The 13,475-nt window shown below is 43.2% G+C and overlaps 1 protein-coding gene across 1 annotated transcript; it reads right to left on the reverse strand.

The window, feature by feature from the left end:
* Positions 1–685: 685 nt before the first annotated feature.
* Positions 686–4,734, reverse strand: LOC115137517 (claudin-15-like). Its single transcript, XM_029673845.2, has 6 exons — positions 4,518–4,734; positions 3,584–3,748; positions 3,375–3,456; positions 3,110–3,205; positions 2,719–2,778; positions 686–752 (listed from the first exon to the last, which is right to left on the reverse strand). Exons 1-6 carry the CDS (start codon positions 4,732–4,734, stop codon positions 686–688), a joined length of 687 nt encoding a protein of 228 aa, XP_029529705.2.
* Positions 4,735–13,475: the final 8,741 nt, after the last annotated feature.

Genomic DNA, 13,475 nt, shown 5'->3' on the forward strand with positions numbered 1-13,475 from the left:
ATAAGTGAAATAATCTGTCTGTAAACAATTGATGGAAAAATTACTTGTGTCATGCACAAAGTAGATGTCCTAACCGACTTGCCAAAGCTATAGTTTGTTAACAAGAAATTTGTGGAGTGGTTGAAAAACGAGTTTTAATGACTCCAACCAAAGTGTATGTAAACTTCCGACTTCAACTGTACATATGAATGGATAAAACAGTATGTAAACATTTTTTAAAGTGACAGTGTTCCAAATAACAGTGTTCCATGTCTATGTACATAGGTAGCAGCATCTAAGGTGCAGGGTTGAGTAACCGGGTGGTAGCCAGCTCATGACAGTGACTAATGTTCATTGCAGCACTGTGGGCGGAGGCCGATTATTTAACAGTCTGATGGCCTTGAGATAGAAGCTGTTTTTCAGTCTCTCGGTCCCAGCTTTGATGCACCTGTACTGACCTTGCCATCTGGATGGTAATGGGGAGAACAGACCGGGAGTCGGGTGGCTGAGGTCCTTGATGATCTTTAAACCTTAGGGGTCAAGCCGAATTTCTTCAGTTTCCTGACGTTGAAGAGGTGCTGTCACGCCTTCTTCGCTACACTGTGTGGGTGGATCATTTCAGATTGTCAGTGATGTGTACGCCGAGGAACTTGAAGCTTTATACCTTCTCCACTGCAGCCCCATCGATGTGGATGGCGTGCTCCCTCTACTGTCTCCTGAAGTCCACGATCAGCTTTTTCATTTTGTTAACATTGAGGGAGAGGTTATTACCTCTGTAAGCCCATCATGCACATTCAACAGAGGTTATCAGCATTCAGTTCACTCTTCTTACACCGTTACACCCGTAGCACGCGCTCCAGCAGGTGTATCTCACTGACCATCCCTAAAGCCAACACCTCATTTGGCCGCCTTTCTTTCCAGTTCTCTGCTGCCTGTGACTGGAACGAATTGCAAAAATCGCTGAAGTTGGAGACTTTTATCTCCCTCACCAACGTTAAACATCTGCTATCTGAGCAGCTAACCGATCGCTGCAGCTGTACATAGTCCATCGGTAAATAGCCCACCCAATTTACCTACCCCATCCCCATACTGTTTTTATTTATTTACTTTTCTGCTCTTTTGCACACCAGTATCTCTACCTGCACATGATAATTTGATCATTTATCACTCCAGTGTTAATCTGCTAAATTGTCATTATTAGCCTACCTCCTCATGCCTTTTGCACACAATGTAAATAGACCATTTTTTTCTTTTTTCTACTGTGTTATTGACTTGTTTATTGTTTACTCCATGTGTAACTTTGTGTTGTTGTCTGTTCACACTGCTATGCGTTTATCTTGGCCAGGTCGCAGTTGTAAATGAGAAATTGTTCTCAACTAGCCTACCTGGTTAAATAAAGGTGAAATAAAAATATATATTTTTAAATGTAACATCGTCCCCCCATCTGACTCCACACTGAAATAACAATTTTCTAATTGCCAATGTCAGTCTGGGTCTGTAGCTCTAAGGCCATATTTAGACAGGCAGCCCAATTCCCATCAGATCATTGTCAGAGCTGATCTGATTGGTCAAAAGACAGAATTGGGCTTCCTGTCTAAATGCAGCCTATTTAGCCAATAATTAAAATTAACATTTATTAGCTAGCTTGTAAAGTGTCTAATTAAGTGGCTCGTTCCTAAAAACAGGTAGCTTAGTACTCAAACTCTGGAAGAACTTCATCTATTCTTTATTTTCTCATTTAAAAACGTTTTTTTCTCCCCAATTGGTAGTTTTACAGTCTTGTCCAATCGCTGCAACTCCACTACAGACTCGGGAGAGGCGAAGGTCGAGAGCCATGAGTCCTCCGAAACACGACCCTGCCAAGGCGCACTTCTTCTTGACACACTGCTCGCTTAACCCAGAAGCCAGCCACACCAATGTATCGGAGGAAACACCATTCAGCCTGCAGGCTAACTTTCTATCTTCAGAGGCTTGAACATTTTTCTAATAAAAGTTAACCTTTTGACCAACGACCCCAAAAGTTCTATATAGAAACCAAATGAACCATTTTGCTAAGTGGGGTTCAAGCCCAGTCAGTGGCAAGTGGAGGGAGAAAGTGAAACAAATAATCTAGCACAGTGATGCTGGTTATATGAACCAATTACTGTATTTTTCCCTGTTTAAAGCAGTCCAACTGTAGATTTGTACAACAGATTCTGACCAAAGTATCTAAATTAGTCACATTGTAGACATATCAGATGAAATGTTAAAGAACAGAATATCACAATGTTTTTTTCATTCAATGTCAAGCAAGGAGCTGAGCAATCACAAGACATTACTTGAACATATGGCTATAGTCAGATTAGAATCAAAGGATTCACTTCTTACCCACTGGGCACACTGATTGAATCAATCATTTCAATGAAATTACGTTAAACCGATGTGGATTAGAGGTCTGTGGCCAGTGGGTATCTTGTCCATTAATTTGGAGTTGTGGCATAGCTTATATTTTCTATAAATTTAGATATAAAATATCAATAGAACAATAATCATCCATAGAGAAATAGTTTTATTTTCGAAACATTTCAAAGTAATAAACATTGCATTAATATTCACAGTGACTCACGCAACTCAAGAAGACAACAACAAAACAACAAAAATATAACAGCAAATACAAACCAGTAAAATTACACTTTACTGAAGTAATAAATGGAAACATACAAACAAACAACAACATTTTTTTTAAACTCCCCGACGGACACAGGTGCTGCCCTGTAGATCTGTTGTCCACGGCTTGTTTTTGAGTAGTTTGAATATCCCCTAAGACAAGACAAGCAGGGTACAAAAGATTGGGCAACAATGATTTCTTTGACTAGTTCATGTAACAGATGGGAAATCGTCAGCTAACTAGTGTTGGCTAGCCATCACCTGCCTGGAGACCTGAGATAGCGTTGTCCTCTCTTTGCCCAACCAAGACCATGGTTTTGGTAGGATAATGGTTAGCTTGCGCGTTAGCTTTGGGAGTAGGAAGTGTCTTTGGTTGCATCCCAAATGGCTATATAGTGCACCACTTTTGACCAGAGCCCTATACTGCACCATATAGGGATTCATGTGTAATTTGGGACTCAACTTTGTGGGCGCAATTACTCACCCTGTTGGTGGTGCTGATGGACCTCTCTTACAGGAACAGCAGAGCATGACCCCACCTAGAATGGCCGACCTGTATAGACCTGTACCCAGCTCAAACCTACAGGGACAGAGAATGAATCAACTTTACGTGTGTGTGTGTATAACCAAATCAGAATGATTCCTTCAATAAAAGGTTTTTATTAACAAGGTTTTAATTGATTGGTTGAGGATCTAACTAGAACGCCAATTCCCAGGCAGTACCTACAGCTTTTGGGATGTGTATTCACCTTACTCCTGCAAGGAATGGATCATGGAACTCCTGCACCACCCGCGCAGCGTACCATGACACAGCAGTCAAGGTGGAAAGACCTGCAGGAGAGGCAGATTGAGATGGTTGATAAACGGCAGAAGAAAGAGAGATGTGGAGTGGGGGGGAAGAAGAAGCGAGAGGGAGCGATTGGTACTCAGGTGATGATGCTGGCAGTTGGGGACACACCTGATAAGATGAACAAGCTGCCGCCGGACAGAGTGATTTCGCCCTTGGCCTGTTCAGAAGTGCTGCCGATCTCTGTGCATTTCAGCCCCCGCACTGACACAATGATGGACGCTAGACCCAGGAGCAGAGCGATGATCATCAGGGCTCGACATGCCTGTATGTAATCTGACCACAGGAAGAAACAGAGTTCCAGTCAACAACAGACATTGGATCGATAGAGGGCCTGAGCAGACTGGGCCTTGGAGTCAATACGGGAAATATGCTCAACTCTATCCCCTTGCGTGTCTCACCACACACACACACACACACACACACACACACACACACACACACACACACACACACACACACACACACACACACTAAAGAAGGCATAGCAGAAATTTTGCAGGGTGTGCTAGTGGGACATGTTGCCTAAAGAAAATAAACAGACTTCAATTGATGCTATCAAGCAAGTACTGGTGGCCTTTTTTCATTGTTAGACACCGCTAAATGCCTATATCAACTTCCTGTATGTCAACTACAGAACACACAAACAAATGGCGTTAAATCAGATGTAGGGTGTGTCTAAGATACAGAACTGTAGCAATACATGGATCATTCATGTTTGCTGAAGTGACACTCCATTGAGAATATGAAGACAGATTGTGTTCCTCTTATTCTTAAAACATTTGGCAACATCAGGAATCCAACAAAGCGGACTAGTTAAGGTTGCTGTATGTAATTGACTGACCTTCACACAGCAAAATCGCATCGCATAACATTAACCATTTGTTTAAGAGGGAGTCGGCAAGTGACAGAGGAGCAGGAAACTTTTCCCTTTACAGTTCCGTTTGACAAGGGGTGTCAAACTCATTTGCCAATAATGTTTGGGACAGGTTTTGGAGATTATCTATTGGTCCAGTTTGGAAGTAGCAGTCAGTCCAGAACCTACCAGGCAGAGCGAGCATTGACTCAAAGTCTTTCCAGTTCCTAATTCCGGCGCTGTTCTCGGCACACGAGTGAAATAGATTCTGGAACCGACGTGTGGATACGATGACACTGCCAGACACTGAGGACATCTTCCAGTAGTCATTGGCTAGTGAGGAGCCTGTGAGCAGGCAGCTTGCTACGCACAACAGAAACCCAGTTAGTTCCACCGCCGTCGACATGATCACCCAGAGCCCACACACACAAGTGTAGGAAAAGGCTTCTAATGTCTTGAGGTTGAAACCCTCAGACACACAGGATGATTGAAAATGGCCTCACAAGATATGTAAGTTGTCCTATGTTCCTGCTTGGTGTCCAATGTGCTGGGTGTCAGTTGTCTTGTTTCAAAAGCAGGGATCTTTAGTCTTTGCAGAAGGGTTGTAAAGTGATAAGAGGCATGTAAAAATCATAGAGGCTTCACCTATAAGGTGACAGTGACAAGGGTTTTGAGCTTAGGGGTATTCTAAGGAGATAAACAATATGACAGATTGATTAATCGAAAGCAATGACACTGTTTGACTTCCTCAACTATACAGATGTCGTTCCCACAGCAACGATAAAAACATTCCCTAACCAGAAACCGTGGATTGATGGCAGCATTCGTGTGAAACTGAAAGCGCGAACCACTGCTTTTAATCAGGGCAAGGTGTCTGGCAACATGACCGAATACAAACAGTGCAGCTATTCCCTCCGCAAGGCTATTAAACAAGCTAAGCGTCAGTACAGAGACAAAGTAGAATCTCAATTCAACGGCTCAGACACAAGAGGCATGTGGCAGGGTCTACAGTCAATCACGGACTACAAGAAGAAACCCAGCCCAGTCACGGACCAGGATGTCTTGCTCCCAGGCAGACTAAATAACTTTTTTGCCCGCTTTGAGGACAATACAGTGCCACTGACATGGCCTGCAACGAAAACATGCGGTCTCTCCTTCACTGCAGCCGAGGTGAGTAAGACATTTAAACGTGTTAACCCTCGCAAGGCTGCAGGCCCAGACGGCATCCCCAGGCGCGCCCTCAGAGCATGCGCAGACCAGCTGGCCGGTGTGTTTACGGACATATTCAATCAATCCCTATACCAGTCTGCTGTTCCCACATGCTTCAAGAGGGCCACCATTGTTCCTGTTCCCAAGAAAGCTAAGGTAACTGAGCTAAACGACTACCGCCCAGTGGCATTCACTTCCGTCATCATGAAGTGCTTTGAGAGACTAGTCAAGGACCATATCACCTCCACCCTACCTGACACCCTAGACCCACTCCAATTTGCTTACCGCCCAAATAGGTCCACAGACGATGCAATCTCAACCACACTGCACACTGCCCTAACCCACCTGGACAAGAGGAATACCTATGTGAGAATGCTGTTCATCGACTACAGCTCGGCATTCAACACCATAGTACCCTCCAAGCTCGTCATCAAGCTCGAGACCCTGGGTCTCGACCCCGCCCTGTGCAACTGGGTACTGGACTTCCTGACGGGCCGCCCCCAGGTGGTGAGGGTAGGCAACAACATCTCCTCCCCGCTGATCCTCAACACGGGGCCCCACAAGGGTGCGTTCTGAGCCCTCTCCTGTACTCCCTGTTCACCCACGACTGCGTGGCCACGCACGCTCCAACTCAATCATCAAGTTTGCGGACGACACAACAGTGGTAGGCTTGATTACCAACAACGACGAGACGGCCTACAGGGAGGAGGTGAGGGCCCTCGGAGTGTGGTGTCAGGAAAATAACCTCACACTCAACGTCAACAAAACTAAGGAGATGATTGTGGACTTCAGGAAACAGCAGAGGGAACACCCCCCTATCCACATCGATGGAACAGTAGTGGAGAGGGTAGCAAGTTTTAAGTTCCTCGGCATACACATCACAGACAAACTGAATTGGTCCACTCACACTGACAGCGTCGTGAAGAAGGCGCAGCAGCGCCTCTTCAACCTCAGGAGGCTGAAGAAATTCGGCTTGTCACCAAAAGCACTCACAAACTTCTACAGATGCACAATCGAGAGCATCCTGACGGGCTGTATCACCGCCTGGTACGGCAACTGCTCCGCCCTCAACCGTAAGGCTCTTCAGAGGGTAGTGAGGTCTGCACAACGCATCACCGGGGGCAAACTACCTGCCCTCCAGGACACCTACACCACCCGATGTTACAGGAAGGCCATAAAGATCATCAAGGACATCAACCACCCGAACAACTGCCTGTTCACCCCGCTATCATCCAGAAGGCGAGGTCAGTTCAGGTGCATCAAAGCTGGGACCGAGAGACTGAAAAACAGCTTCTATCTCAAGGCCATCAGACTGTTAAACAGCCACCACTAACATTGAGTGGCTGTTGCCAACACACTGTCATTGACACTGACCCAACTCCAGCCACTTTAATAATGGGAATTGATGGGAAATGATGTAAATATATCACTAGCCACTTTAAACAATGCTACCTTATATAATGTTACTTACCCTACATTATTCATCTCATATGCATACGTATATCCTGTACTCTACATCATCGACTGCATCCTTATGTAATACATGTATCACTAGCCACTTTAACTATGCCACTTTGTTTACTCTGTCTACATACTCATCTCATATGTATATACTGTACTCGATACCATCTACTGTATGCTGCTCTGTACCATCACTCATTCATATATCCTTATGTACATATTCTTTATCCCCTTACACTGTGTATAAGACAGTAGTTTTGGAATTGTTAGTTAGATTACTTGTTGGTTATCACTGCATTGTCGGAACTAGAAGCACAAGCATTTCGCTACACTCGCATTAACATCTGCTAACCATGTGTATGTGACAAATAAAATTTTATTTTATTTTATTTTATTAAATCAGGAGTTTCACAATAGATGCCTGCCATTGGAGTTTGCCATTGGTATCTCCTTAGAATATGCTCACTATTATTTTCAGGTTAGACAAAACTCTTTTATTCTCTCTCTGTAACAATGAAAGTACTCTGACCTTTGGTGGTAAGGTGACTACAGTTCTGACTACAGTTCTTCATTCTTATGAACATGTGGTTATCTAGGAGCCTGTTGCTGTGTCATAGAGGTGAAAGGAAACCAAGGTCAGTGTGACTGTCAATGATTGACTGAGCGATGATACAATGATATATACTTGTGCGATTTGTGCGAGTACTTTCATGGCCTGAAACTGAGACCATATGGCATGCATTCTTCAGTCTGGAGGTAGCCAGTTGAAAGTGTCCGTCACATTGGAAAGGAATTCAAAAAGACTACCATACTACAGTGTCCATTATAAGAACAGCTTCAAAAAGTCCTGCTGAGGCTGTCCTAATATAGAAGCCGTACTACAGGCATGCTACAATTTATTTAACAGATACAGTATGTCAGCCTCAACTACACAATACTTTTGTAACGCAAATAGTTCTTTATATCTTTGCTCAGTTTCTTAATTAATTTGTGCTGTATGGACACTTATCAAAGCAGCATATTCACCTTACAAATGTAAAACTACATCAAGAGTCTAAGGATTTTAATGTAACTGCTAGGGTCACACTGTTTGCTGGCATTAGTTAATCGAAAGGCGCCTTTGCAATGTTTATACATTGCTTTTGCCCACAAACTAATGTCCGTGCATACACACTCCTCATTTTGGAACTTGAGGCATCTACCAGGGAAGGAAGTATGTCTTTGTGGTATCCGAGGAAGATATTTGACAGTTTATACCCTGTTGTAAAGTACAGGAGAAGGGGGATCTTTCTCCCCCTTTAGTATCAAGCAAAGGAATGTCTTTGTTAACAGACAGCTTTTCTCGCCAAAACTCTAACACGTCCAAAACTGAATACTGGATCAATATTTCTAACATAAGAATGTGGGGAATGGTCAGTGGGGAGCTATAGAAAACTAATGTCATGTTGTTATTTATTTTGTTATGTCATTAAAACTGGTATAAAATAAATACTGTGACTTGGAAAGTATATCCCCTTTATCTGTCAAGTTTCCATCCAATGTTGTGCATATAATATAATATGGAAAATTATTGAAGTATTTTTGTTAAGATATGAATGTGATTTTAGAAGGGATAAGAGAATCTCTTATATACTGTTCATGGTAAGTAGCCACGCCCTGAATGAGGTCAGAGAGCATGTCAGACTGACGGAACCGTCCCCTTTTGACTTGAGTGCATAAAAGGATTGCCCACAGAAATTAACAGTAGACCAGGAAAGATGGGGAGTTGCAGCCCAAGTCTAAAGTGGTTTAAACGCTGAATCTCAGAGACCAGGAAACATGAGGTGAGAGCTACATGTTTGAAATGGTTGGAACTTTAAACCTCAACATGAGGTGAAGAAATAAACTCACCTTCTTTGAGACCAGAGAGACGGCGAGCTGCAGCTCATGTCCACCATGGTCCGAATCCTGAATACCAATACGAGTGGTAAAACAAATTCCCCTCTCAGACAATCACTGGTACAGCTAATTAGCTGTCCTGAGTCAAATATCTCAAACTCTTCAAACCATCCTACTACTCTTGTCAAATCACAAATGATTCCTTATTCCAAATGGGCAGTGGTTCATGTACAAACTATATGATAAATGTGAGGATAGTTCTGAAAAGTATCGACGATGAGTGTCTTTTTCTCTTTCTCCATGTTGTTGTGTAAAAAGCCACCGTATTGTAAAAGTCCACTAGGGACCTTTGTCTCATGTATTAAGTGTATATGTTATCCTGTTATTATATAGTTAGCTAGTAAATACATAATTAAACCAATTTGTGTAGTACTGAATCAAGAGTAAGGATTCGGTTTTTGCAGATGGATGAGATTACAACTGTTTCCCGAATGATGATATGATAAGAGATAATGATTATTATAAGATGACTGTTTATTGATGTGATAGGTAATGACATTTAAAGTTTAATTCAAGATGATAACTCTTTAAACGACCTCTTCCGTGGTGTCCCAAATCCTAATGAGTTAATTGTTACATGACTAATTTAATCGGGTAACAATTTTATTTTATATATAACAATTAAACATAGTTGGTTGATTAAATAAATAACATTCATAATATTAATGAAAGTAAAGTCATGACAGTGCCTTCAGAAAGTATTCATACCCCTTGACTTTTTAAACATTTTGTTAGGTTACAGCCTTATTCTAAATTTGATAAAATAGTTTCCCCCCTCATTAATATACAAACAATAGCCCATAATGACAAAGCAAAAAAAGTTTTTTAGAAATGTTTGCTAATTTATATATATATACACTGGCTTCCAGTTGAAGCTCGCATCCGCTACAAGACCATGGTGCTTGCCTACGGAGCTGTGAGGGGAACGGCACCTCAGTACCTCCAGGCTCTGATCAGGCCCTACACCCAAACAAGGGCACTGCGTTCATCCACCTCTGGCCTGCTTGCCTCCCTACCACTGAGGAAGTACAGTTCCCGCGCAGCCCAGTCAAAACTGTTCGCTGCTCTGGCCCCCCAATGGTGGAACAAACTCCCTCACGACGCCAGGACAGCGGAGTCAATCACCACCTTCCGGAGACACCTGAAACCCCACCTCTTTCAGGAATACCTAGGATAGGATAAAGTAATCCTTCTCACCCCCCTTAAAAGATTTAGATGCACTATTGTAAAGTGGCTGTTCCACTGGATGTCTTAAGGTGAACGCACCAATTTGTAAGTCGCTCTGGATAAGAGCGTCTGCTAAATGACTTAAATGTAAATGTAAATGTATATATAAATTATATTTACATAAGTATTCAGACCCTTTACTCAATACTTAATTGAAGCACCTTTGGCAGCCTACAAGCTTGGCACAACTGTATTTAGGGAGTTTCTCCCATTCCTCTCTGCAGATCCTCTCAAGCTCTGTCAGGATGAATGGGTGTTGCTGATCAGCTATATTCAGGTCATGTTCGATCGGGTTCAAGTCCGGGCCATTCAAGGACATTCAGAAATTTGTCCCAGGCCACTCCTGCGTTGCCTTGGCTGTGTGCTTAGGGTCGTTGTCCTATTGGAAGGTGAACCTTCGCCCCAGTCTGAGGTCCGGAGCGCTCTGGAGCAGGTTTGCATCAAGGATCTCTATGTACTTTGTTCTGTTCATCTTTGCCTCGATCCTGACTAGTCTCCCAGTCCCTGCCACTGAAAAACATCCCCACAGCATGATTCTGCCACCACCATGCTTCACCGTAGGAATGGTGCCAGGTGTCCTCCAGATGTTACACTTGGCATTCAAGCCAAAGAGTTCAATCTTGGTTTCATCAGACCAGAGAATCTTTTGGCAAACTCCATGCGGGCTGCCATGTTCCTTTTACTGAGGAGTGGCTTCTGTCTGGTCACTAAAGAAAAGAAAAAGGCCTGATTGGTGGAGTGCTGCAGAGATGGCTGTGCTTCCGGTAGGTTCTCCCATCTCCATAGAGGAACTATAGAGCTCTATTAGAGTGACTATCGGGTTCTTGGTCACCTCCCTGACCAAGGTCCTTCTCCCTCGATTGTTCAGTTTGGCTGGGCGGCCAGCTCTAGGAAGTGTCTTGGTGGTTCTAAACTGTGTTCTTGGGGACCTTCAATGCTGCAGAAATGTTTTGGTACCCTTCCCCAGATCTGTGCCTCGACACAATCCTGTCTCGAAGCTCTATGGACAACTTCTTCGACCTCATGTCTTGGATTTTACTCTGACATGCACTGTCAACTGTTGGACCTTATATAGACAGGTGTGTGCCTTTCCAAATCATATCCAATCAATTGAATTTACCACAGTTGGACTCCAAGCAAGTTGTAGAAACATCTCAAGGATGATCAGTGGGAAACAGGATGCAGCAGAGCTCAATTTCGAGTCTCATAGCAAAGGGTCTGAAAACTGTTTTCGCTTTGTCATTATGGTACTCTGTATAGATTGCTGAGGATTTTTTTGAACATGGTTAAAACTATAGTTTGGATGGTCAGGATGGTCAGTTCATGCATCCATCCATGGCATCAATGGCGCTCTTTGAATTTGAAAGTGGTTACATTTCTCCAACAACATTCCTCCGCTGTTTACCAAAACTATTTTGTTTTTGTTTAAACTAAAGATTGGCCCTTTAATACTCCATGTGAGTATTGCACTGAGCCCTGCATGTGTCTCTCAACTGGTAGCCCCAGTACAGTCTTGTATCTCTGGCACTGCACAGAGCCCAGAGACGTGGCTGCGCAGGTCATCCACAGGCCCTCAAACTGCCAGTTGTTTTCCTGTGGTGTCAGGAAAATAACCTCACACTCAACGTCAACAAAACTAAGGAGATGATTGTGGACTTCAGGAAACAGCAGAGGGAACACCCCCCTATCCACATCGATGGATCAGTAGTGGAGAGGGTAGCAAGTTTTAAGTTCCTCGGCATACACATCACAGACAAACTGAATTGGTCCACTCACACTGACAGCGTCGTGAAGAAGGCGCAGCAGCGCCTCTTCAACCTCAGGAGGCTGAAGAAATTCGGCTTGTCACCAAAAGCACTCACAAACTTCTACAGATGCACAATCGAGAGCATCCTGGCGGGCAGCCTGGTACGGCAACTGCTCCGCCCTCAACCGTAAGGCTCTCCAGAGGGTAGTGAGGTCTGCACAACGCATCACCGGGGACAAACTACCTGCCCTCCAGGACACCTACACCACCCGATGTTACAGGAAGGCCATAAAGATCATCAAGGACATCAACCACCCGAACCACTGCCTGTTCACCCCGCTATCATCCAGAAGGCGAGGTCAGATCAAAGCTGGGACCGAGAGACTGAAAAACAGCTTCTATCTCAAGGCCATCAGACTGTTAAACAGCAATCACTAACATTGATGGCTGCTGCCAACACACTGTCATTGACACTGACCCAACTCCAGCCACTTTAATAATGGGAATTGATGGGAAATGATGTAAATATATCACTAGCCACTTTAAACAATGCTACCTTATATAATGTTACTTACCCTACATTATTCATCTCATATGCATATGTATATACTGTACTCTAGATCATCGACTGCATTCTTATGTCACTAGCCACTTTAACTATGCCACTTTGTTTACTTTGTCTACATACTCATCTCATATGTATATACTGTACTCGATACCATCTACTGTATGCTGCTCTGTACCATCACTCATTCATATATCCTTATGTACATATTCCTTATCCCCTTACACTGTGTATAAGACAGTAGTTTTGGAATTGTTAGTTAGATTACTTGTTGGTTATCACTGCATTGTCGGAACTAGAAGCACAAGCATTTCGCTACACTCGCATTAACATCTGCTAACCATGTGTATGTGACAAATAAAATTTGATTTGATTTGATTTGGATTTGTTGGTTGTGACAGCCTGAGAGTGGCTGTGGACCCTCCAGGAATGGGAACTAGTGCCGCTGTTCTCCAGACACCAGCCCATCACCCCTAAAGACAGACCCAGGACCTGGAAGGCTAAAAGCATAGTGGTCGGTCATGCTGCCTGATTTACTTGGAAGAGATAAGGCAGAACAAAATGTTTTTGTTATGTAGTAGTTATTAACCTACAAACAATGAGTGTTAGCTATATCCCAGTTGGCAAAACTGGTTGCACTGTCGTCAATATGATGTATTTTATGTCATCATGGTCAGATTGTATAATGGTTGTACAAAGACGTTTTGTTAACGTGGTTTTAACAACCAGGAAAATACTTTATCTGAACTACCGACATACAGTGCCAATACCCTTTGACTTATTCCACATTTTGTTGTATAGTTTTACAGCTTAGTTAATGGTTTACTGGTGAAGGATTGAAGAGGGAGCAGTCCATCACCTTTCTCAGTTTGATAGACATGAGACTCTTTTAGTGAAATAGTAAAGACAATCCTACATGGTAAACACTGTACATATGGAAATAAATCAAAGTAGAGCTATAGCCTGGAGCAAGACAAATACACATTTGATTTGAATCAAA

This window comes from Oncorhynchus nerka, linkage group LG11 (assembly GCF_034236695.1).
Source record: "Oncorhynchus nerka isolate Pitt River linkage group LG11, Oner_Uvic_2.0, whole genome shotgun sequence".
In the NCBI taxonomy this organism is placed as follows: Eukaryota; Metazoa; Chordata; class Actinopteri; order Salmoniformes; family Salmonidae; genus Oncorhynchus; species Oncorhynchus nerka.